This window comes from Mercenaria mercenaria, chromosome 6 (assembly GCF_021730395.1).
Source record: "Mercenaria mercenaria strain notata chromosome 6, MADL_Memer_1, whole genome shotgun sequence".
NCBI classification, from domain to species: Eukaryota; Metazoa; Mollusca; class Bivalvia; order Venerida; family Veneridae; genus Mercenaria; species Mercenaria mercenaria.
The window spans coordinates 70388396-70415901 of NC_069366.1; the positions used below are offsets into that span (position 1 = coordinate 70388396).

The 27506-nt window shown below is 33.3% G+C and overlaps 1 protein-coding gene across 2 annotated transcripts; it reads right to left on the reverse strand.

Annotated features, from left to right (window-relative positions):
• Positions 1-220: 220 nt before the first annotated feature.
• On the reverse strand, positions 221-21244 carry LOC123548691 (neuroendocrine convertase 2-like). Of its 2 annotated transcripts, XM_045336171.2 has the most exons (13): positions 21005-21244; positions 18405-18503; positions 16869-16973; positions 13719-13859; positions 13358-13452; positions 12511-12599; positions 11908-12098; positions 11606-11806; positions 11175-11275; positions 8175-8281; positions 7513-7663; positions 4229-4518; positions 221-3825 (listed from the first exon to the last, which is right to left on the reverse strand). In XM_045336171.2, the coding sequence occupies exons 1-13, from the start codon at positions 21161-21163 to the stop codon at positions 3539-3541; spliced, it is 2016 nt and encodes a 671-aa protein (XP_045192106.2). In that variant the 5' UTR covers positions 21164-21244; the 3' UTR covers positions 221-3538. The 2 variants fall into 2 exon arrangements, with proteins under 2 accessions (XP_045192106.2, XP_053402245.1); XM_053546270.1 differs by lacking the exons at positions 221-3825; positions 4229-4518 and adding an exon at positions 4540-5101.
• Between the last annotated feature and the right edge of the window lie 6262 nt (positions 21245-27506).

Genomic DNA, 27506 nt, shown 5'->3' on the forward strand with positions numbered 1-27506 from the left:
TCATCAAAACTGGCCTGGTGGTTTAGGAGGAGATATTGTTTAAAAGAAAGTGTGGACGGACGGACGACGGACGGACAGACGAACGACAGACGGTGAGCGATCACAATAGCTCACCCTGAGCCTTTTGCTATACTATTTGACGCTAGACATGTTTACAGGCGCTAATATCATTTTATTAATTTGAATTTATATAAATACAACAAAAACAAGAGACAAAATATAAATCTGAAATATTTATTACTTTTGTAGGAACAACCTACCTAAAACATGTAGATTTTATATAAAAGTAAAAAGTTAATCATTTGAGTAACAAAACGTTTATACTGAAAGAAAAATACAATGTCAAAAATTCTGACTAGAAAAAGCAATAATCGGGAACAGAAATGTGCTAAATACAAGTAACGGTCAAATGAATGAATATTGTCTTACTTACAAACATTGCAGATAATGATACATTTACGTAACTAAACATGGCAAGAATATGGACCCGTTTTACAGACAGAGGACAAGACCTGCAAACACCTAAAAATGCCCGATGCATGTGAAAGTATTAACATAGTACCCGACAAGCATTTATTTTCCATTTACTCTATAAACATACCTTTACATAGTATTATATGTAACAATATATATGCCAAAATCTTCACTTTAGTATAAATGCTTCTCATTGGCTTACATTTGTGCTGACAAAATGTAAATTTTCTAAACTGAACGAAAAAACAAATAAAAAGAGTGCAAAACTTGTTCTGAAATACGAACGTAATAACTATTACATTACATACACAAGGAAGACTGGAAATTGCATATTCGTATCATACAAAAGTCCTGTCATGTTTGGATTGAATAAATACATATGAAGTTGTTTCTAAATTTTCTATTTTGTAAAGCAATAACAATAACTGTAAATCCGAATTGCACAGATCAAACGACCCTTTGGATGCAAAGAATGCAACCAAGAAGAATAATAGCTCGGTTTGATTGAGTCTGCTCTTGACTCAATAACATTGCACAAACATACTCTTAAAGTTTACAAGGGTACAACAAACAAAAATCGGTTTTGATATGAAGAATAACTGGAATTATCATTGTTACCCAAAATTTATTGGGTATGTAATATTAATATTATTATTATGTTAAGAACTGTTGTATCTCAGCATGGTACTATATGTAAAATATGGAAAAGACTGTAGTAGACAAGTATGTTTTAACGAGGGGTTGGTATTAATCAGTTTATAACAGCTCTGATCTGTTATAATATTTGTTTTTCTAAAATAATTTCTTATTATATACACGTTAGTGGTGTTTTAGCTTTTCAGTTTTTTAAGGTAATTGTCTAGTTTTATGGCCGAGTTAGGCCATTAAAAAGCTCAGAATAATGCAGCTTCTTGGTTTTACACATCATATTGTTTTTTAATCTATCTTAATATAATAATTAATGTGATAGAATTATGTGATATGTTTAGTAATCAATTTAGTCCCCTATAATTCTTTAATAGAATGGTCTTGCATATGATTTTATGTTTTATTACATAGTAATTGTATGAGGTACATGTATGCAATAATAATACGTAAATAAAGATAAATATATATAACATATTTTCAAACTGACCTTTAGACAACAACAAGCAGCTAATGAAGGAATTAAATGCATACATTAACACACATTTAAGAACATTAAACTATATTAAAACTCAACTATTTAAAGTCAAAACAAAAGCAGTTTTTAAATATATATAACATTTCTGAAACAGGGTTTAAAATAATGGCTACTTAAAAGGTATTTAAGTAAGAACACACTGGGTTCAGTAGCACTTTGGATCCTACAACCCATAACGGCCATATACTTAACCACCAATTCAGTTCCTTTGAAGTTCCTTTTAACTGGTATTTAAACTGAAAATGATGAGCATTCTAGCTCCTCCAAAAAAAAACGTCTGATTTCAATCTTAAGTCATTTGATCTACCGAACGACTCGTTTTCTTAACAAAATGTGGTAAAAATAACATACTGTGAGATACGCAGTGTACCAATTGTAATATACGACTTTGAAATTACTAAGTATAATAGAACAAGATCTTCTTTGAATTGATTGCGATTTAAAACACAATTCAATTGTGTCAAAACGTATTTGTATCATCTTATCATTTGATTAAATGAGCATCAAATCCGTAGGATTGGACTCCTAACGCCTAAACATGACTTATGTGATAAAAATCTCTCACATTCAGTTTGCATAGGAGTTTCGAACAGAAGTATCGGCTGTACAATTCACGAATATCACGGTGGCGATACCTTGGGTATGCAGGGCTGCAAAATTTATATTTTTTTCATGATAAATTTGTTAATACTTAACCAATTTAAACGAAATAAGGACGAGTCCCGCTCAAAAGAAAACTACAGACTCGATGATTAGGCTTGGGCACACGAGTTTCGTATTTTTTTTTTTTTTTTTTTTTTTGAAAAGTGCAAACAGTTGGATTTGTTTCATCAGAATGCGCCGTTGCACTTTTCACACAAAATATGAAACCCAGATGACCAAGTCCTACAACCGAGGCTGTCGTTTTCGTACTGGCGGGCACTTGTCTTTATTTCATTTAAACTGGTTAAGTGTTAATAAAGTTACCATGAAAAAAGGTTAAATTTTGCACCCCTGCATACCCAAGGTATCGCCACCGTGAATATGCATTTATTGGCTATGGATAAACACTCGTGAGGCTCAGTATCATTATCATAAAGTATTCTAAAATCGTTGCGATCTAAAATCATTGAAATCATTGTTTTAAAAGTTCTCAAATAATTACGACTACATACTAAATAAGAACTATAACTACATATCTTGTTTATTTAGTCTGCATAAATTTTGCGATGGGTCTATGTCAAATCCTTCAGCATTTTGCAGACCAGGGAAAACATTATGCCAGTTTCAATGTCTGCCTTATCTAGAATTATTTATAGGAGTCCGATCTTTATATTTCATTCCCATCCTCCTGGTCATTACCAAACCGACGATTGTACTTCATTTACTAATGACTGACATTCAAACTTACATATATGTTTAATATAGCTCAAAATGACCTTTTCCTGGCAAAATGTAATAAAAGCGCCATAAGAAAAGCTGTAGGGCGGAAACGTGCCAATCCTTATTGCGTCAACCTGGTGATTTAACAGTAACACGTTTGACTATCAATCCTTACGTCTTGAGCTGAAACTCAGATTTAGGCACAAGGAATTTAAGATTTTCTTGCGTGTTTACCATCCAATTAAGAGGTCAGTACTGGTTCTTCCTAGAAAATAGGGTTTTGTGTGTATCATTGTTATAAACCTGGCAAGGCTTTCTACTCACAAAGAGCTTTGTTTAGTTAACATTAGATGTATGTGTCTAGAATTAAACTTCTTTCTCACTTTCCGAGGGCATTCCCTCGCCCTGTCCTTCTTGTCAAATCTCTCTGTGTCTGTACAGTAAAAAGATAATTTTGGCGCCTTGAGTACTGCCTCCGTATATAAAGCACATTTGAACGCAATTATTATGTAAATAGATCTATGTAAATCTGAAAAAATATAATAATACTACACTCATAACAAGATGAATGCATGTATCGTGTGATATGTTTCGAGTTGCACCATTCTTTGTTGATTTTGTCTTGTATTTATTTCCGGATGATTCGGTTGACTTTAAAATGTGTCTATTCGTTTGGATGGTCTTGGGTTCCTTTGTATTAATATTCCAGTCTGGTTCATCTGATGACCGTGTACATTTTTGTTTTCGTTTCGTTTCGTTAAATGTTCCATACACGGTTAAAGACGTCGATGCCAAACGATCTGCAGCTACAAAGAGATTTTGAATTCCATTATTATCATTTTCCCCGTAATGTTATTTCGGTATAGATATTTAAGTATAGCCGTCTGCCACTGTACAAGAAGGGCAGAATATCAACTGTAAGCCCTATTTCAAGCAGGGAATACTGTCTACAATGCAGGTCAACGTCTGGGAACGGATATCTTTCATCAACTACATTCCCATTAGTTAGCTATATATCTTTGTAGACATAAGCTCTTATTTAAAAATATATAGGTTGATACAGATTTAAAAGTAAAACAGATGCATCCTGCGATTAAAACTTCCTAAAGAATTAAACGTCACCTTAAGTAATAGAGTTTCGTTCTTTAATATATTAAAAGTGTCAAATTGATCAAAAAGTACATTACATAACTAAAATAAAGCATATACCTATTTCGTGTCCTAATTGTATTCTAACCTTCCAATGTCCAAAAGGTGATTCACCCCAAAAGTGTACAGAAGCCAGCTCTCTCATTGAAGTATCCTCATTCAAATTAGTTATTACTGTATTATCTATCACGATAGAAGTTGTATTACTTGGGGATACTATTTCCAGGCGCGTATCTGCTTGATTGATAACATCATGTCTAATACACAAAACCACATGTTCTATCGTATTAACATGCGGATTGCATCCATCCTCTTCTATCTTCAATTCTAGTATGGACATCATTTTGAAACTAAAATATAACATAAACATAATTAATGTGTTTGCATTAATAATAATGATAATAATAATGATAATAATAATAATAATAATGAGAATAATAATGATAATAAAAACATTATTTTCTGAAGGTTACATACTAATGGAACAAGTACAAATATTATACAACTTATTACCAGTATGGCCTTCAATTAAATTTCATATACATTCATACATTCATACAGTCAATTTATAATCAAACATTTGTACAAAAAAGCTCATATCTGAATTACGTGTACATAAATGTTTCCTCGAAAGACACATCTCAAATAAAAGAAGTCTTAAACAGCATAATAGACAAAAATTATAAGTGTAACAGTAACCAATTAAAAGAAATCTAGAATTTGATTGTCACAATCCCCACATACGGGAATTTGAAGCTACACAGATTTTACATTAAAAATACATATGTAACAATACCTGCATGTATATAACAGAAGGTTGCCATAATTTGCAACCGCATAAGTTGGATAAGGTTATCAAAACGATAACAAACATTCGGGCTTTATACATTTAAATCTTTGCGACATTTTCATGAAAATCTATCCATTGGAAACCTGGCGCAAAAAAAAATACCACGCGTTAGAAATATGAATTCACAACAATTAAGACGTGCAAAAGAGGAAAGTCTGTTCCATGAAGTAATAAACATGTTCCAGGTTTGGATTATAAGATTATACAATTATTATTATTATTGTTGTTAACCGAATTATTCAACAGTCACGCTAATTAAAAAAAAAATCATTAATGCAACAAAATTCTTGTTATTATACGTAATAAACTGCTAAAAACTATTGTAACAAGAAAAAAATCTTTAAAGCACGCTTGAACGTAGACATATTACTATGAAGTTTTATTAACAAGAAGAAAGAGAATTCCGTATGTGTGGAACTTTCTAACTAAACGTGTGGTTCAGGTAGTTCGTTTTAGGTTAAACTATGGAAAGATCCTTGTGTTCGGATGAACGCAAACTGTAATAATCATTATGATAAAAATTTAGTACATCTGTAATGTATAGGACAATTTCCTTTTTTACATCTGACCACTAGTAACGAAATATGATATTTGAATCTGTTTTCGAAACATAGACGTGTTGAATTTCTTAATGCATCATCATAGTTGATAGACTTTAATTTTGTAATTATTTTAAAGCGCGTCTTTGCCAAGATGTAATTGTATCAATATCCGACCAAATCGTTTCATCTCGTTTTTAAGGAAAAGAAAGCAATTCGTCTACGTATTGCAATTTCTGAGTATAGTTTATCGGCCACGGTACTAACATGGAATGGCCAAGACAGAGCTTCATCGATATATACACCTGAACTTTCTGACACTTAGATTTCAAAGACCGAACCATCTAAAATTAACTCGAGGATTTAAGTATGTTTTATTTTGACTGTATTATTTAATACCACACATTTTGTTTTTTTAAGTATGAAGTGACATGTTATCTATTTTACACCAATTATGGACACTACTGAGGCTATATTGAAGTTCAGACTGAATATTTGCGATACTTTGGGCGGATTTATGTAATGTGGAATTATCGGCTTATAGATCAATATTAGTTGTATTTGAAGAGCGGTAATACATCGTGCGTGCGCAGCCCGAGAGAATTATGTTGAACGACGTATAACCGCTCGAGTGTATAAATAGTGTTCAAACATGGTTTTGCTATAAATTATTTCGATTCTATACGCCTTTTATTGTAACATTTAGATAAAATAAAAACGTTTCCTTGCGCATGCATGGGCCAAATGGGAGGTCGTCGTGAATTACCAATTCAGTAAGTTGGGCAATTTGACATTTCGTTTTAAGGTATTGGACCCCTAATAGAAATGTTTAAAATGGTATTTGCTTGGTATATCTTAAAGTTGACTGTGTTTTGCACCGTGCTGCAAATTTTAAACAACATTTACCGTGCCGTTTTTTATAAATTTTGTATAATTTATGGTATTTCCTCAAGTTCAAGTAGAGACAAATTGCAAAGTGATGGCCACTGTCCAAAACGTTTGCAAAGAATTCATTATACCATTAGTTTTAATAAAAGAAGCACAAAACTATTGGTAAACAATAATAAAACACAAAATAAAACTCCCAATATCATTGTTTCTAATGAGACAGAATTCTGACTCAAACATTGAAAATTTATGGTAGAGTCCTGTGGGTTTTTGCTAACGTCATTAAAAATAGTTTTGGGACAGAAGTAAAACCTACCTACATTTCTTCTTCAATACGTACTCTAAAGTGTAAAGGCAAAATATACAGAACTTTTACCGCAAGAAACTCAGTATTTTAAAGATGTCTAACTCTGCTCCCTTTTGTTTCAGAGGTAAAATCACTTTGAACAGGAAGAAACTGATTAGCAAATGAAAAATTTCCACTTTTGTATAATAAATCAATAGTAAGTCTTGAAAACAGTAAAATCTTACGAGAAAAAAGGAAGTAAGGGGAAACTTAGGTTTATTGTAGGAATTGAATACTCTTCAAAACGGAGGTACTCTATTACGGGTTTAATACCTTAAACTATTTCAGCTATTAAGTAAATATTTGATCAAATTTGAAAGCGCTGTACTGCGCTAAATAATTGTCACGTCGACGTGACGTCAACATAATATTATCGTTGTGGTGATTTAAGCATCGCTAGTCATATAAGAATGGTCCTTATAAAATTAGCCCTGCATGTGCAATGTATGTTGTCTAATAAATTGTGTATGTATACCAAAGATCTTATAATATATAAAAATAATTATAGATAAAATCTGCCAAAAGTAAACTTTATTTTATATTTAAGATAGATATAAACATAACGAGCCAAACTTAAAGATAATTCTAATTTGCCAGTAAATAGATAATAGGTAAATAATAACTTAATAATTACATCGAAACCATTATATTGATGTGTTGAATTGATTAAATCAAAATTTTGTAAAACAGCGAAGAACTCTGACAAATTATTTATGCGTACGTGTGCGGAAATGTGGGCTTCCTCAAACGGAAAGAAAATTTGCCTTCATAGCGTAGCGTGTTCTTGTAGACGTTTTCCACGAGATGCCATGTTTTTGAAAGTTTCACCATCTTCTCTGCATTAATTAACCCGAAACCCAGAAAATGATTAACTGAAAACACAAAGACAGGTTTGATTTAAAACTAAATGGTTTATTCTTAGCTCTTTATACAGAATCATATGTCTCGAACGCAAACAATTAAACAACCGAGTATTTCAGGTCACAGACTTCGAATGACTTGCTCGTGCCGTTCCACAGGCTATAGCTGGCTTGTGTAGCCTCAGTGATTTATTTTCTGCATGGGACGGCCCGTACCTCAAATGTTATCCTGTCACTGTAGGTACTTTCTCCATCATTGCAAATAGTGCCGGTGCGACTTTAATAGAACTGTTCTTAAGCCTTTGCTAGGGGATGGGGGTGAGAGGCTTTGCACATTTCATTACCTCTTATGAACAGACTCAGCCAAACCGAGTCTCTAGTTATGTTGCTTGGTTACTTCCAAGGATTTTACACATGTGATATATATAAAATGAAAGAAACAAACAGTCATCATTCTTTTAGTTGTAAGAATGGCGAAAAATGTTATTTTCATTTACATGGCAAAAAAGAGTTACTGTCTTACAAAACTTTCCAGCGAAGTTTCTTTGAAATGACTGTGCTACTGCTAGTCGTTTATGGTCCGATGACTCCACAAGTAAATGTTGAATATCTCGTACTGTTAGATCTGACCTGCAAATGTTTAGAATTCACTGTGTTATTTCAAATACATCAGAATCAATGATGAGGAGTTTTTATTTGTCTATAAGTTAAGTCATTTGGTATGTTTCATGCATAATTGCACTTACATGTTTTGCTTGTTTCAGATGAGTTATTAGTATATTTTTGTAAAGCTGTCAGCATCACAAATGTAGACACACATAGACTCAGACCTATTTCTAAGCTGCATGGCACATTTTCATCGTAAGATATGACAGCTATATGTTGTTGGATTCCACTATAAGACTTTCATGCTGTATTCATGTTTTAGTTTATCAATATGTGAAGTATGTGTTTAATAGTTCATATCAACTTTTAAAAGAGGGGTGTTCCGAAAGTTATAGCCTCATAACGTTTTATTAACTAATCGGAATCATGCAAGATAATCAGTAGACAGGTCTGTATTTAATTGTACATTTTGACATTTAGAGATGGTATTTACCCGAGAAAATCTAAGGGGGACAACTCTGAATTAACAAATAAATTGAAACCAACAGAAACCATTGGTCAAAAGTGCTAGAAAAAATCAAATAGGTCCTTTTACCAACAACTGCTTAGGCAGATAAAATATGACCTACATTGTATTTTAAATTACCTTGTGTTCAATAAACAATATGTACACTTTTCTCGTGGCTTACACTGACAGTTATTCTATAAGTTGTAGTGAGGTCCTGATTGAAAGTTAAGTAGTGCATGAAACTAAAGTATAATAACGTATAAATCCCATTAAAGACAATTTATGACATTAAGAAACGTTACTAAGTTTTGATCTTTTAGCCAAAGTTATTCATTGTTCTTAATTATAATACATTGGTTCACACAACATTTATATACTAAAATATAAAATGTGTTATATATCCAACAGTTAGAAATTACAAAAACGGTGTAAGAAAGTAGCTAGACTGGTTATATTCATCATTTCAATGAACCATTTTGTAAAGTGTTTCTTATGCTTTAGTCACTTTGAAGCATTTCTCTTACTGTTCAAGTGTACTTTGCTGCAAATAATGCAACACAAAAAATAATTGTCATCAAATGAAATTACAACAATATAGGGTAGTGGTTGTAGGTACAACATTTTAAGGTAGCTGATAGGTAATGACTGTGCAATGTATTTTAAGCAATTCAGCATTTTTCTGGATGAAACTCTCACGATCATTGCTTTCCATGAAAAACGAATAAATGCTGAAAAAGCATATGGTGATTACTTTATTTGATGATTTTAGTTTCAGGCCAACTACTCTAAAAACTATAACGTGTTTCTTTATTGTTGTAAACAAGGTAAGCGGGTAACTTTAGATATAAACATCAATTTACAACTTACTGTTTACACAACCTGAAAAAAAAAATTTTGTTTCGGCCTCTCATTTACAATATATCAACAATTTTCACCAGAATTGAGTGCATTCATGAATGAAAAATATTGATGGTAAAATGGTGTAGGGGTTTGTTTATATCATAAAATCTTTAACAACTTCTTTCACGTAAATTTTTGGTATAGTTTTGGTAGGGTTGTAATAAAGAGCATGTCATTCTCTTTCACTCAGATTTTTTCATTAATTTTAGATTCTTGTCTAGTCTTGAATTTTGACTTTAATAACAAACAAAAGGAAGTACGGTATAGGCTCTTTAGAAGTGTTGAAAGTATACTATAATTACCATTGATCTTATTTAGCTGTGGAGACTTTTAATACAGAATATAATTGGGGAAATCCTAAAAGAAAAGAAAAAGGTCAATACAAGAGTTGTCCATTTTGCTTCAGATATGTTGAGAAAGTCATCTTTTAAGTATCAAATATTTCTACTTTTACATGGAAAGGAGGAAAACTATAAATATATTTAGTAAATTGGTGCACTTAGCTATCATTTTGCTCTAAAAATAATCTGTAAAGATAAATTTGATTTTTTAGGTACCATCTCTATTACATTGTTACATTACTATGCACTAATGAGCCGATATGCGAAACTAGTTTGTATTTTTTTGTAATCAAATACTGTCGAAAAGGCATGTGATTTTATTTACTTAATGTATATATATGCGTTATAAACTTCCAGAGGCGCAGACGTAGTATAGTCGAATTCACAAGATAGATAAAAACAAGTTATCAAAGATTTTTAAATGTATAATAATATATAGCAATGACAAAAATTACTCCCGGCGCATGTACAATGTCAGATTTAGTATCAAATTAGATCTCCGCATATTCATCATGCCTTGCTTAATATTTACAAACTGTAAAACTAAAATTACTTGTTGGATTTTTGGAGCAACCGTTCTGTAATATTTTTCCGGTACAGCTTCTTGTTGCGGGCCTACTTTGCAAATGCGCGACTCTGCGGCTGTGTTTGTGGTGCTATGTGCTTCCGAGAAATCTACCCTTACCTATTATCTTTTGAATCACTTTAATTATACTAACTCTAACTTAAAATACACTGTCATTAGCCTAAAAAATCAGAACGAATAAATACTGCTGCAGGTTTATGACCATTTTAGTTTAGTGCTGATGAATGTAAAACGTTTGAAACCGACGGTATAACAATTTATTGTTTTAAGATGACGTCATAAATTTAATACAAAAAAGTAAACATAATATATATTCTGATTATTAAGCATGATAAAATTGCAGTCAGTTTTCTAAAGCCGAACTTGTGGATTTCAAAGCTGTACAATGATAAGAAAGGTTTGAGCATTCAATTGTACAAAGTTTGTTTATCTATACAACACATAGATGATGGTAAGTGTAAATTTCACCGCACTTATTGCACATTATTTTAATATGACTTATGTCTAGTCTGAATTTTAATACAATTTGTTTTATAGATTTGGGAGGAAAATAGGCTGTTCGCTAATAGTAAAGTCTGATACCTTGCTTGTAAAACAAGAGCAATTATAGCAGATACTTCAGCAACCGCTGCTGAAACTCCTTTAAATGATCTGCTGCATGTGTTATTGTATGATGATGTCAGCTGAAATAAATTACAATCTGTAATAATCCACAATCGATAGCTTTCATTGTAAGGGTCGTATAATTCCATTTTATATTTACTTGAATGTTGTCTATCACCCGGTAACCTATGTCGTTTGAAATCATTCATTGTAATGTTTAAATGTATAGATTCTTCGTAAATTCTATCAGCAGTGACAATATTGTATCAAATTTGCTGTCACTTGTATACCTATATTTTAGTTTTAGCAAAAACAGTCCTAGTTATAAACTGTTCTCTTTTACAACAACGTCAATTTATTTGATATTCATCTCAAAGTTTAGCGAACAAATCTATACTAAATAAAGTTACCATGTAATTTGTGTGGAATTTGCTTCCTTCTCCAAGGCCAGAAGTTAAAACGCATGCGCTCACTTGTGGCTTCGTCGGCAGGGTACCGTTTACACCAACACTGTTAACAGCAATAGTATATAAACTGTTTGCAAGACCACTGCCAGATACACCATCCGACCCATCCGGCACAACATAAATTGCTCCAAGATTGTTTCGGCCCTGGAAAAAATTACCACAAATATTGTTTATCAAAGACATGTATGGTTTTAGATTTGTTGTTTATATACCACGACATTTAATCAGAATTAAAGAAAACGTACTTTTGTCGCCCCTTGTTGAATAGCTTCTCTTGTAGCCATATCTAGAGGTTCTAATGATTTAGATGGCGACCAACTGTTTGAGTAGATATGAATGTCCTGTTGACGATACGCTAGGCCAGCGGCCATGACATCGGAGGTAGTATTTAACTTGAATATATAATACTCGTGCGTGACCGAAAATACCCTCAAAGCTGAAATGTAAATACCAAGTAATATATGTATTCTGAATAGTTTTATATATTACTCAAACTTGATAAAATAGAGATCAAAACCTCTTTTACATTCCATTCGATGAAATAAATTTTAAAAGTAAAACACAATTATTACAATACAAACGTGTTCTCACTTACCTTAAGTAAGACTTTAGTTTATATTAATTGCAACTGCGGACAAAATACAATTTCATTTTTACTTTTCAAAATAGAATATGATAGTTCTTCTCGGGGACAGTAAAAGATTCCCTGCACCTCTTTGAATTAACAATGAATATATTTGTAATATGCAATTGCCCTATCTCATGAAAACATACAGGTTTTACCTTATTGATAATATTCGTGTTCTGCATGTTGATTCAAGCATTCAAGTATAAAAAAGAATACTTACGAACAACTTTTGCCCCATAAGCAATACCTGCACTACACAAATCATTTCCTTTCTCAGCTCCAATTATACTTGTTACCCTATTTCCATGACTGTAATTAACATAGATACTATGTCATATATTAAATGGTATTGAGTCGAATTACGTAAGATGATGAAATGGCTAACAATGTTGATTATGTACATATAACAACATGGAACAGTATACGTTGTTTGATATACTGACGATTCAGTAACAAATGTAACTGCCCGTATTAACAGTCACAAAAGATAATAGGTAAGGGTAGACTTCCCGAAAGCACAGAGCACCGAAAACACAGCCTCAGAGCCATGCATTTGCAAAGTAGACCCACAAAAAAAGAAGCTGTAATGGAAAAATATTACAGACGGGTTGCTTCTAAAATCTAACAAGTACATATAAATATATGCCAAATATTGATAGGGGGTGGTGGGGAGTGGTAAAGGGTAAAAAGATGGGTGGCTTTGAAGGGGAAAGTAGAACAAGGATGAATATACGAAGGGAACGCAAAGTCCCTTAATCACACTTAAACTACAACGTAAACCGTAATAGCGCAGTCATTCATGTACTAAAGATAAACACACAACCATACACAACTGAAAATCAGTAAGATACAAGAACACAGTAGGGCACCGGTTTAGACTCACAATTGCACAAACGCATCCCTATAAGCAGGAAAAAACAAATAGCGTACCGCTTTAAGATTAAAATCTTTTTTTTCGTCCTTTGCTACTTGGTCTGCATAGATGTAACTATAAATATTTTTTTCATTTAGTAAAAACACCTTAAACACAATGTATGTAAAATATATCAATAAAGGATTTTACTCACTCGACATAACGCAAGGAATCCCCCTCATAGTTAGGGAAGCGTTCAGGGGTCACATTAGTTGTTTTGTTGATGAAGTTAAATGCTAAATTCATATCCTAAATGAGAAAGACAATTGTCAAATTCAAAAGATTCAAAACAATTTAGTGTCCCTATAATTTGCTTATTTACACATTCATATATTTAAAAAAACGGGAATCATTATCTATAAACAGCAACACGGGAGCACCACACATAGTAATTATATTTAAATAGATATGTTTTTCATTCTTTTATTTCGCATCATCAGTCTTAACACCAGTTAAGAAACTTAATCGATTTCGATTTAAGAATGGACAAACTAATATCAAGAAAACAAGTTTACCAGGGTTTTTCTCAGGTCTGTGATGTCCGCATTTATACCAACATCAGTTACAGCGACATTTATACCCGTGCCATTGTATCCATGCAACCAAGCAGCTTCAACGTTCATTCCGAAATAGCTCTCACTTTCCTGGGTCCGAAGCTAAATTCATTATACATTATTAATAACGTTAGTATGACCAGCAGATAAAAGATCAGTGTTACTTGGATATGCCGGCTAAAATGGTTCTTAAGATTCCAGCATTATTCTTCTTCTTATCGGATTTTTTTTTTGTCTGAAAGTATTTACCTTTTTGCGCTGTCACTGAACTGAACATATGGATTTCACATGTTTTCCTCGGCAGCACGGGCAAGACGTGGGAGAGAAAATATTTTTAAAAAATCTTTTCATCTCCTGATATGCGATACAGTCAAACTTGTGCTAGCGACCACCCGTGAATAGCGACCACCTGTCGACAACGACCGGTCTCCGGTCCCCCCGTAGAAAAATGCTCATAAAAAGGCCGTGAATAGCGACCACCTGGCGACCGCGACCAGCGACCGGCCTAATTCATTCCCAAAGGTCATATTTGCCCCCCAATAACGACAAGCTGGATCGTTCCGGCATGAAAATATATGAAATCCGCCGACTTCCGCATTATAGCAAACATAATAATTACTGCTTGATTGAAAATTTACAAGTTTGCACCGGCCGAATTAATACATAGAACATAAAGAAAGCAAGAAGCTATAAAAATACGTTTTATCAGCATGATAATGGCTAACTGAGAAGTGACCCTCCCCCCCCCCCCCCCCGAATAAAGACCACCTGTGAACAAAGACCACTTTTACTTGTTCCGAAGAGTGGTCTTTGTTCACAGGTTTGACTGTATTAATACAGTGAGGCGTTCCAATTCACCGTGTTCTTCATGTAAAGGGATCATTTGTGACCAGCACTTTGCCTTTTAGGGCTATGTTATCAGTTAATATCTATATTGAAGAAGGTAAATCAACATGTACATATAACGATACATTTATATGAATAGATGAGTTTAATAGTTACACTGCTTGTTGGTGATATGGTATATACGCTGTCTCGGAAATCGCTTGAGTCTGATATGGATTTTTGAAACAGAGTATATCCCATATCCTGTCACGTAACGATTAAATCTAGCCGCATATACTTCCCTTTACTTCCATGCTATAACCGATACATTTTGTAAATTAACAAATCTACTTATAGTGCGGACCGGAATCCTGCAATGATTTGTTTGGTCATCATGTTTTGTTTATAGTTGATTAACTTGAGCGTGCCAAGTTAACTAATCGGTCAGGGAAAAGTGAAGTCGGCGATCGTGATCATGAATGCCACGCCGACGATTATCCGATTGTCGCCGATTGTCGGCCCATCGCTAGTTGATTAACACAAGTCATAAAATGCACAATGAACTGTATTTTGACCGATTCACAAAACAAAAAGCTCATTTATACAGGTTATGAACTGGTTTTGATGAAAATAAATGAAAACAAAAACACAAAAAAAATATTCCATCCTTTCGAATTCAGATTTCCCGTGGTCAGAAATGAATTCAAACCCGTTTCCTGTTAAATCCTTTATCTTGCACGTAGATTAAAGAATCTTAAAATGAATTATTTAAAACAAGATTTCAATGACCGTGTCTCCTATACAGAGTTATTGTTCTTCTTTTTCCGCTTCTTACGGTTAACGTCACGAGCCTACACTAAGTAGGAGAAATAAAACTGCAAGAAAACACTAAAATTACTCTCTCAGAATAATTCGTAGCTGACTGTTGCAAAACGGCGTTATACCAGAAGTTGTAAGCACTTTAGCGAGAGAAAGACGCATGTTATACATGTAGTATTTTTAATGTTGTTTAGAGTCAAATGGTGGCTCGATTTTTGAAGGAAAGATTATTTGTTTCTTCATTTATTTGTTACAGATTGGTGGCGTACATTTTATTGTACATAATTGTCGAGTTGCTCGGCGAATATTTTGGTTGTTTGGTTGATTAATTGTGGTTTTGTTTTGAAGTTGATACTTGGTTGTTGGTGGTTGGAATTGTCGGTTCTTTTTCGAATTTGAAGTTTATGATTTGGATAGAATTGTGCAAATTCCATGTACCTATCAACACCTAATTGTTTTGCCCACTCTCTCTCTCTCCCTATACTGCAGTGATTATTTTATCAACTAGGTTTAACAAGCCGTACAATGTAGCAACATGTAAATACAGATAAACTTTTTTCTCTCTGCTGTTATAGCTAGTGTACAATATATATTTACAACTTCTGGATTAATGCCGTTTTGCAACAGTCAGCTACAAATTATTCTGACATACTCTCGAAAACGATATTTATAGCTGAAACTATTAATCTGATTTGATTCAATGACAGCCATTTTGCTGCACATGACGTCTATTGACCAGTAAAAATGCAAGACACTTGTAGACGGCCAGATAAGTATAAATACATATTGTGGGACCTTTACGCTAATTTTGATACCGGGTTACTGACGTGATATATTGTGATATTGCAAAATGCAAAACATACCAGGCAATCATTTGTGTACAAACACCGTAACAGTGTTGGTCTGATTATAGGCGTTATGTCATTTTGACATTGCGATGGATGTAATATTTGAACGGCAAGTAATAGAACAGACTTCACACAAGTAGCAAAATTGATATGCTTGCATAGTCCGATCGATCGATTGGCTTTCGGGTCCGCTTATTAGACCCAGTATATTTCATGTAATGTATTACAAACTAAAAAAGTACAAGTATACATAAAGTATAAAAAAAAATAACATACGAACCAAGTCTACATTAGTGGGCCTGTTATCATAGATTATCGGCTAACAAAGAAATTGCGATGAAAGGTTGAATCAGTGTGTTTTTCTCCTATGGCCTTGGATAAAGTTGTTCGCCATTTTAACTGTCGATTAAGTTTTATGATTATATTTCAAAATTGTAGAAGATGGAAGTAAACAAATGTATGAGTCACTAAAGCGTATTCACATCAAAACAGAAACAGCATATGAGTTTTTCCCAGCAAGGCTAAATCCAGTCGGATAAAGTAAAAAAAAAACAACTCTACCTTGGTCGACAAATAAAAATTAACGGTATTTCGCGAAGTTAATACCACTCTTACTAACCGGTGCATTGAGGCCGATTTCATGTCCTGCAGCAACTGGCATTACATCTGGACTATCCATTGGAATCCACTTGATATATTCTTTGACCTGTTCGATTTCGACTATCTAAAATAAAGATGCATGCTGATTTTGACAATACTCAATGTGATTTCTAAGCAAAGGTGAAAACCATTTAAAATTCTAAAGTTTGCATTTTCACGTTATGGTATAAATTAGAAATTTCAAAACACAGTAGTTAAATACTTTTGAAATTGTTTCACCGACATCTTGAATACAAAGGTCCTTTATAACATGCCTGAGGATGCAACAATATTTAGTTAGAAAATTTATTTTACCTTTGCCCTTAAGATAGCGTCATCCAGGAAAGAACGCCAATACTTCTTAAAACTTGTAGGAAACAAACACTGACAAAGGCCCCATATAAAAATTTGTAGTAATTGTTATAATGATAATGTTTAACCACAAATATGTTATAAACAGGTGTGTATTTATTCAATGCTGTCTATAATATCTATGTATAAACTGGTGTGGGAAACCGTATGTAAATGTGTGAAAGGTTTGTTTCGTTTGATAAAATTGATCAATGTTATTAAAGAAATGTTATATGAGATTTTTCGTTTTCCGTATATTCGGAACAAAAATGTGTAGTAAAAACACTTAGATCCTCAGAAGAATGTATGCATTACTAAATTATATATATTTTATAATCACCCTCGTTCGATATGAAAACATTACGAAAACTGAGACTTGCTAATATGACTTCTAGTTTAACATTTCTATTTCATAGATATCGGACTTCACTTAATAGACAAGAGTAGACTTGGCTTTTGTTACACAATGACATCATACAAAGAACATAAGCAATAATGCGTAACATTTCTTTATACTGTAATTGATATGTACGTAAGTACATGTACTTTAGTTCTTACACTAGAGTTGGCGATTTTCTGCCGTTTCATGGGTCTCGTTTAGCTGTAAAACATTTTAACACGATTGGATGTTCTAATGAGGCCTCATTGTGTTTATTGTTAACTTTATTTATTTTGTGCTTGTTTTTTTTCTTTGTTTTACTCTATCTATATATGTTTGTGTAAACGTCTATCATTTACACATGCATACATACATTGATGTAAGGTATTACTTCCGGGGAGACAGCATGTTTCAGCTTTCGGATTTCTTTTTTAATCGTTGGCTTTTATTTGATAATCAGAAGTTAATTTTATGCTTTAAATTCACACAATTGATTGTAATTAACAATTATTCTACACTTGTCATGATGAGCGTATTAAGGGGTTATATAATAAACTGAAGCGGTTGATTGTCCATATAACTTTTCCGGCCTTTCAGGACGAAAAATGACAAGATACGGAAGACAGAACCTTTCTGGCCATCAGTCGTATTAGATATAATTAACAAATATATTTCACAAACTGTTGTTTGATATAGGAGCATCATCATCAGCAACAACAGCAAACGCTTTCAGATAACTGGACGTAAATACCACAAAATTTAAACTTCATTAAAGTCATTACAAACCTTATCACCATAAACCCGTTTTACTGCTGACAAAACGTGTTTTATTTTTGATGTACTGAATGATCCCGCATACTTAAAACTGTACACATTCGGTGTTATCTACAAGGTAAACAACAAATGTAAAAACATATGATTGAAATACACTAAATAAGCTTAATCATTAATTTTATACGAAAACGATTATAGAAGCTGACCATATGTGCAGAGAGAGATCTACATTAAAACACGGTTAGGAAAAAAACATTTTCTATATTGCAAAATTGAGTAATAAAGGGGGGTAATCAAAATCAAATAATTCAGTAGTATTTCCTTCTGTGTGAACCAAATACCAATGGACAACAATTACAGAAAATAATAGAAAAAGGACAAAATATCTATGTAATGGATGATCAATATAAAAGAAAGTAGCAATTACATTTTAAACGAAGCTGTACAAACGTATAAGGACAGTAATAGCAAAACACCTCAACAAATAATATTTTCCAAAGTAGTATTAGAACTCTAGGTGAGCTGGCTAATTATTTGACTCACAGGTTAAATGTTAAAAGTAAAGTTAAAGACAAAGAAAATCTCCTATATAAGTGACCCCCCCCCCCCCCACAAATACCAGACTTCTTAATCCCCAATATACAAGATCCTGTCTGGTCCAGTCTGATAAGGGTCCATAAAACCCCTGTAGACTTGACATGTAGCCTAATTATTGTCAGAGAATCATAAATTTTATTGCCTACAGATAAATTGGTTATTTCATGTGTTTTGCATTTTATTGATTGAAATGCTATTTTTGTTTTTGTTTACAATGTACAAAAAATTATTTTAATATTGATGTTGAGTAATGTCCAGGCAAATTAAATAATAACTATTATAGCAAAGCAATTCTCACTCCTTAACCATTAAATAATTATTTAAAACATAATAAAAGAAATTAAAAGTTTGTTTATTCAATGATTATGACCTTTTTATTAAAAGTAACAAAATAAAACCAGAAAAAAGATAATTGCTGGATTTTATTAGAAATTAAGCGTTCAGTTGCATTTTTAATAGATAAAATGGAATATAGACAGAAGGATTTTATATATTAGAAATGCATAATTCCCCTTGTGTTGTCTAAATAACGATCATTCTTTTATGTATAATAAAATCCAGCAATAAAGAGATATCATTGTTGAAAATACACATAATTTATTATTTCTAAAAGCTATGTGCCTGAATGCATTTTTTATATTTTTGATTAAAAAAAAAAAAAAAAAACAGCAATGATGAAATGTAATTGTTAAAAAACTTGATTATTAAAAATATGAAAAAAACACTGTTGTGTCGTATCACTTTGTTTATTTAGCCCTAATTCAATCAAGCTTTCTAAACTCCTTATAAAGGTGAGAACTGATTTGCTATGAAGGTGAGAAATATCACCTGTAATTTATGTACTGCACAGTAGCTATACAGTAGCTTATTATGATAAACAGAAGCAAGTCTATCAATGGGTCAGTCTTGTGTATTGGCCATTACCACCAATACGCAGACCTGATCATTCCCATAGGCCACATACCTGGCATACCAGAATCAGTGTCTTTAATACAGCAAATTATACCAATATTGCTTCGTAATTTTATATGTCAAAGCACAATTATATCGGAATTAATTTTAGTCAGCCAGTCTATAGGTGTAATTTTATATGTCACTTTGACTAAGTTTATGTAACACCGTCACAGGTATAAATCATAATGGCAAATTTCAAGCTTTCGATGGCGGATGGAAGGACCCCACGTTATCTTCCGGACATTATTGTAGACACTGACAGGGACCTGAGTAGAACCACTGATCTTTCGTGAACTAGCCGGATGGTCAATTAAATGAGAAAAGTGGAAAGTGTGGTAAGATAAATCTACCTACTTCTGTGTAAATATTGTTCTTACTCATAATGCATATTAAAGCTCGGAAACACAAAGTTAAGTCCGGCTTGCGATCGAAATTTCTACTATTAATTTCAGAGTTAGCGTATCATATGCAAACATGCTTATATCGTAAATTATATTTTTGTTATACGCCTTTTTATTATTGTTTTATTATTACTAAATAGAATATACAAAAGAGTAGCAAAAGCTACTCCTAAAATAAAATTTAACTTAAGAAAAACATTTTTTTCTAAAAAACATCAAACAAATACTCTTTGTATTACTTTAAAATTTGAGTACTACTCTCGCACGTTATTTGTAACAATAACATGTTAATGTTACTATTGAGAAAAGGGGAATCGGGTAGTGAAACCATTATCCGTGACAAAATAGTTGTACTGTTTTTGAATCGTATTGACTATAAAGAAAACCCTGAATTACCAATAAAGACATAATCGACTTTTCCGATAATGTTTTCGTTATCGTTCTCTATTTATATATCATATATAAACATTTTAACCATAAAATAAAATTAAAAAAATGTTACTTATGTTGGGGCGTATGAGGGTTTGATTTCTTCCCTGCTTAGAACACAATAGCAAAGATGTTGGGCTTGTTTAAATTAGTGCATTCGTACAATGCAAGACACTTTGTTTAAATCTTACATAATTATACACACAACTACTACGGTTCAAAGCTACATACCTCTAATATATCTATAAAATTAAAAACACGGAGAGTGTCCTCCATTTCACGAATGTCGGAATTTACTTTAAACACAAATCTGTCCGTAATTCCAGCAATAAACGCTACGAAAATACAAGAAATTATAATGATATAACCAGCTGCTTTGTACACACGCATTTTTATATCAAATTTATTCCTAATATCCCTTGAAAATTAATCACTGCTGTTCAAGTTCTACTAGGTTATGAGTCGACTGATATCAACCTTCTATATTTAGCGATTTTAGGAAAAACACATGCTATTTTTATATTATGTTTGTTTATTTATAAACTCATTTTTGCGTTATATCTTATCATTAAGTTACTTGTAAATAATTGACAGCTGTCTATCAGATTACATACCCGAACGAATGAAAGATTATACACAAATAACATTTCCGTCCGCTTTACTATAGTCACATTTGTCGGTATTATTCTATACCTTTTCAACATGTATTTACGTGGAATAAATAAATAAATACACATAATTGTGATTTATTAGCAAACCGTAAAATAGTTTACACTTTCATATACACTGGGACATTTGAAGGATTTTAAAATATGAAATCTTTGCACATGCATGAACTTAAGCTTTAGCGTTTATCAAATTTATTATGCACACTGGGTTCATTTGATGGAAACAAAACTATTAGGAGGGAACACAACATATCGTAAAAGAAAAAAGAAGTATTTTGGTACTGTTTAAAGGGACAGTTGGCTTTTATTTGGATGATATCATGTCTGGGTATATTTTGTCTTGTTTGTTTTGCGTCAGTACTAATTCATGTCCACCCTTTTATCACAATTTAAGCATTCTCAAATGAGGGAGGCATTGATTTTTATACGCATCTTTTTTCAAATTTATTTCAACGAATCCTTTACTCTGATGACAATGTATGCATTGTTCATATTTTGACTTGTTTTATCAGCATCATTGTCATTTCAATAAATGGGGTTGCATTGGACCGCTTTGAGACAATTCATATATCCCCTTACCTAAAGTTTCAGATTCTACTCCAATAAAACAACATCCATACAGAATGAATCCAACAAAACAGAATCATTCAAAAGAAGAAATTCAATACTTGATGGACAATGATTTCATTGAGCCAAGTAACAGTAACTGGAGTTCTCCATGTATTCTTGTTCCAAAATCTGACAAATCGCATCGCTTGTGTACAGATTACAGGAAAGTTAACAGCGTCACAAAAACTGATTTATTTCTAATACATAGAGTTGCCGACTGTATTGATAAAGTTGGACAAGCTAAATCTGTAACGAAATTTGATTTGATAAAAGGATTTGGGCAAGTTCCCCTCACAGTTAAAGTTTAACAAGTTTCAGCTATGGTTACACCATTTGGATAACGTCAGTACAACAATTATATCATTTGAAATGAAGAACTCGCCAGAAACATTTTAACGACTTGTAAATTCCATTATTTCTGGACTTAAAGGATTTGATACTACATTGATGATATTGTAAGGACCTACCCCCTGGGTAGTTTCACATCCTTATTAATCAAGATACCGATCTTCTAGTAATAACTGGTATTTGCACATCAACATCTCCCCTGATAAAGCATGCAAATACAAGTGTATGTTGGGATTAACACCAGATGCGTTGAAATGTATACCTGGGACAACCTCTTTGGATGCGTCGATATCGGGCAATCTCTGTAGATGCGTCAATATATATATCATATACCTTGGGCAAACCTTGTCGGTCCTATCTAGTCAGGATATCGGACCATAATGATAACCGATATACATACATCACCATCAGTTAAGATGAAGTGCATATATACAGGTACAGCTTTCTGGTTTACATCAATACCTTCAAATTATCACAGGAACTCGGATGAACGGTTAAAACTAGCTCTTTAATATTGCGACGTCATAATAATCGTATAACGCTTACACAACACAAAAGTACGTTCCAGAAGTTGACAATATGGCATCGTAGAAATGATATTACATCGTAGAAATAAATACATCGTCATAGATTAATGATGGAGGACCTAGGCCTATGCATGGAATCTTCTTCAGTCAAAGCAGTTATATATAGAATCTACATCAGTACAAAATAGAAAAAGTGGAAACTCTACAGGTCGCTCAACACAACAAAAACGAAAATGCTGCAGGCTCGGTTTGATTGAGCCTGTTCATGGACGGTAGTTAAAATGCATGCTACCGTCCACGCCCTCTAGCCCCGGGTTGGGCAGAACTCAACATTTACACATGCTAAAAGTACAAAAGAAATTTAGAGACATCCGCAGATGTGTTCATACGGCGGTGCACATGGAACCTTCAATGCTACACTAGCGTGTAATTCCATGAAAAGCGGCGTATGGTCCCCAGTTAAAATAAAGGGTTTGCCCTAAACGAGAAAACAATGAGCAGAACTAAACAAACTGGAATTTAGAAAGGGGATCTGAGGTTATGGAGCCTGCATATCACAGGAACTGCCAAAAGACAAAATTAAAAAGCAGACACCATATCCAAGGGGTGATTAAACAATACCCAAAGCTATGAAAGCGGGAGTATTGGAACCACCCAGGCCGAAATGTTCATGCTGAGAAACTAAACAGTACCAGTAACACGACATAAAAGTCGTGCTGAACGATATGAGAAGATCGAAATATAACAGCCCTGACTGAATGTACAAAGCATTATAATATGTAAATATAAGTAGAATTACGTAGACCAATGCATCTCTTTGGTTCTGTCATAACGTGGTAATTCAGACTAGGCATACTAAAGGTTCGGTTTTACATGGTCTTGTATTTACTTCATAATATTGTTGTTGTTGTTCTTGCTCTGTAAGGCTAAAAGTGCCTATTCTATGAATGTGACTTTCTGCTCTTTAAAACAAAGTTAAGACTGCCTAATAAGTGTTCCTTTTACCTTGTTGAAGAGCTGTTAATGTATTTCTGAATAGTAAAATGTATTTCTAGATAGAAATGACTCGTCTGTAAGTTTTACTTCTCAAGGTTTTACGGTTGAGAAGAAGATGCCGACTGATCGCGGACACCCGTGTTTATAGCCTTTGGAGTGTCAATGGCAAAGGCTTTAGACTAGGTACTGTGATACGCCCAAAGCAACATGTAACAATGAGAACATTAAAAGTGCGTTACATTTCAGGCTCGAGCACTACAAGCACGGCTTAAAGGAAAAGCCACATAATCATACATGATATATATTATGAAATAACATATTGATAAAAAGCCGGAGCATTATATGCTGAGCGTAGTGATACAGGCAGATGAAATTTGTTACCCTAACAATATATAGTACATACATAGTAAAATGTTAAAATTGATGTGAAATATCCGGCTTACATCAGGCTTTATGTTATTTAAGCATAAATATGAATCCCTAAAAGTTTCATTCATAACAAAGATACAGTCACGAAAAGCCGAATCCTAAAATGTAGAAGTAGTCCAAAGTTCCGTGTTCGCCATTTTTAAATACCGTAAATGACACAAGGCAGCAGCGTCAGAAATGTTCCAATACATCTGTAGATAGTCATGATTTGGTAAAAATCTCTTCCTGTACGTGTCGGGGAGTAGTTAGTTTATTCGCTAAAAGAACCATCTGCCTCCTGTACTAATTATGGCAAGAGTTACGTATCCTAATGTAGAGTTCTCTCTCACAAGGAGAAATGTCAGCAACGATGACATTCTAATTTTTACGAAGAATCTTTGTAGGAAACAGTCCATTTGAAAGAAAGTTACTTAGGTATGACGTAAACACTTTAAATAGTCCTTGTATTAAGTTAAATTATTCTAGTTCAGCAGTTACTTGTATGCTAAATGATTATTTGTCACATAATTTCATGGCGTTCATTTTGTAAGGGAGAATTCCATTACAATATCATCATATACTATGACACTTGGCAAAGTCATCTGCAGGCTATAGAGGATTTCTCCGAGAGAGTCAGTGAAGCAAAGTTGACAATTAATTTATCAAAGAGTGAATTTTGTAAAACTTGTGTAAATTTCGTGGGTCATGTTGTGGGACGGGGTCAAGTAAAACCTATTGATGCTAAGGTTGAATTAATCTGTGATTTTCCAGTTCCAACCAATATTATGGGTTTTCTCGTTATGGCTGAATATTACAGAAAATGTTGTCAAACTTTTTCTTTTTTTTTTACGTGCTGAACCCTTTACCAATTTACTTTCTAAAAAGTAAAAAATTATCTGGGATGTTAAATGTAAAAAATCATTTTTAAATTTGAAGGCCATACTCGAAAGTGAACCGGTTCTTTTGGCACCGAATTTTGAAAAAAAAAAATCAAGTTAGCAGTAGTTGCTAGTGATATTGGTGCTGAGGGGGCGGGAGCGCGGGGGGGGGGAGGGGTATTGCTACAAGAAGACAACTCTGGAATTAATCATTCTGTTTGTTATTTCTCAAAAAAGTTCAATAAACATCAAGGAAATTACTGCACTATTGAAAAAAGAGTGTCTATCTCTTATTTTGGCTATTCAGCACTTTGAAATGTATTCAACTGCGGCCATGTACCCTATGAATGTCTTCAGTTACTATAATCCTCTCACTTTCATTAACAAAATGAAAAACAATTTGGCTATCCAGCATATCAAGGACAAAGATAACCTTACGTGGCAGGGGAGCGGTTTCGTAGTTTTGGCCCCTGTCGATTTTCTGTATAAACTGGACAGGGTAGATATAAAGGCATATCTATCTTACTGGTTATTTATCCTTATTAATTCTTTAATATATCTGGGGAATGTGGAACGGTTAATGATTCTACATGGCGGGTGTTTTAAAATTCCTAGCTCCGTACTTCCGGTTGAGGCTAAAACATAAATAACAGAACAAAAAGTCGGCCAGACGCGCGGCTGTCATCCATCCACTTTTTTTCAAGTGAAAATTAGGGAAATAAAGTGGTGGTTGCAGACACATTCCATACCACCTTGGTATGCATCTATGTTCGTGCTATACATATATGCTACGAAATTGGATTTAAAAATAAAAATGGATGAATGGCAGAGTTCAAAGTGAGGCCCGGTAAGGCTAATTTTGGTCTATAAAATTTGGGCGCTTTGGCCGATTTTAACTACATCTGGCGTGGAAAGCGACAGGTGCATAGGACCGGAGAGGCGTCTTTATGTAGTCTATAGTATCTGCAATGGTCCATAGTAGTTTCAAAGAAAAATAAGCAAAAACGTGATTTCTACGGATATTTCAACACTGGTACCCATACGTCAATGTGGAATCCGCAAATTTGCACTCCCCTGCGACCTTAAGGAAAATAGACAAAATTTCAAACCACTCAAATATTGACTTTTTGCATTTATTTAAACCCATTACGGAATGAACTGTAACATATAGTGTTTTTTTATTCATTTTTGAGTACTAAATTCGGCCTGGCGAGTCCCAAAATGGCAGTGGGTGGCCATATAACAATGAAGCTAAGGACCCCCAGCCAGTAGGATTCGTATCATAAAACGGCCAAAAGAAGAAAATAGTGCCTAGATAATGACTATTTATGCCATTTTGTTTAAAAGTAGCACATGTGTCTATATCTAGCAATGCCATCAAGCTATATAGTGGCTGGGGTGGCCCCAAAGGATGGATGGGTGGCCTTTAAGGGGAGTCCCGATAGGTTATTAAATACGGTAATCTGCATTTGTATGCCAGAATTATGTTAAAAGTGTATCGTTTTAACATTTGAAAGGCTTTAAAATGTAAATATCATGTTAAATTAACTTTAAAGGCAGTGAATAGTTTTTCGGTGCTACTTTGATTCAGAATGCAAATTTTGGCTGATTTTTGCGTGGAGGGTGGGCACTTTTGTTGGCTTATTCACCGGCTATCTTGTAAGTTACGGCAACACTTTTTGTTCAGTTGATATCAGCGTAAGTGTCTTAGGATTCAGGACAGGTTACATTTTATTTTATTTAAACATCTAAAAAACTTAATATCATATGCCCTATTCAGGATTTGAACAGAGGGTTCTACACAAAAAGAATGTTATTTAGTATATATGTGTGTAATAATTGTAAATATAATATATTGAAGCATTCAATTTCTTTTTCATGCATTATGTATGCATAATTTGTGTTATGTTGTAAACATTATAAAGACAGTTTTATTACTTAATATGCCATCCCCACTTTAAGTTATACTAGTATATATTGATTGTTTATGACCAACACTTTAAAGACATCATTTAAATGAGTTGTTTGTTTTCTACTGTGTTCCAGAATATTCTACCATAATACTGATAAAAAATTATTTTGAAAGGACTGTTCTTTTTTTCCAGAATATTTGTGCAATTCTTAGTGCTACTTACTCTGGAACCTTGCATGACCGGAACCTTCACATTAAATAGGGTGCTTTCTGACACAAGGCCAGAACCAAAAGTTATAGTATTAGTGAGCACTTTCCTGTATTTCTAGATAACGAAATACATGTGTTACTAGATTGAATATTTAACATTTGAAGGATTTACATATA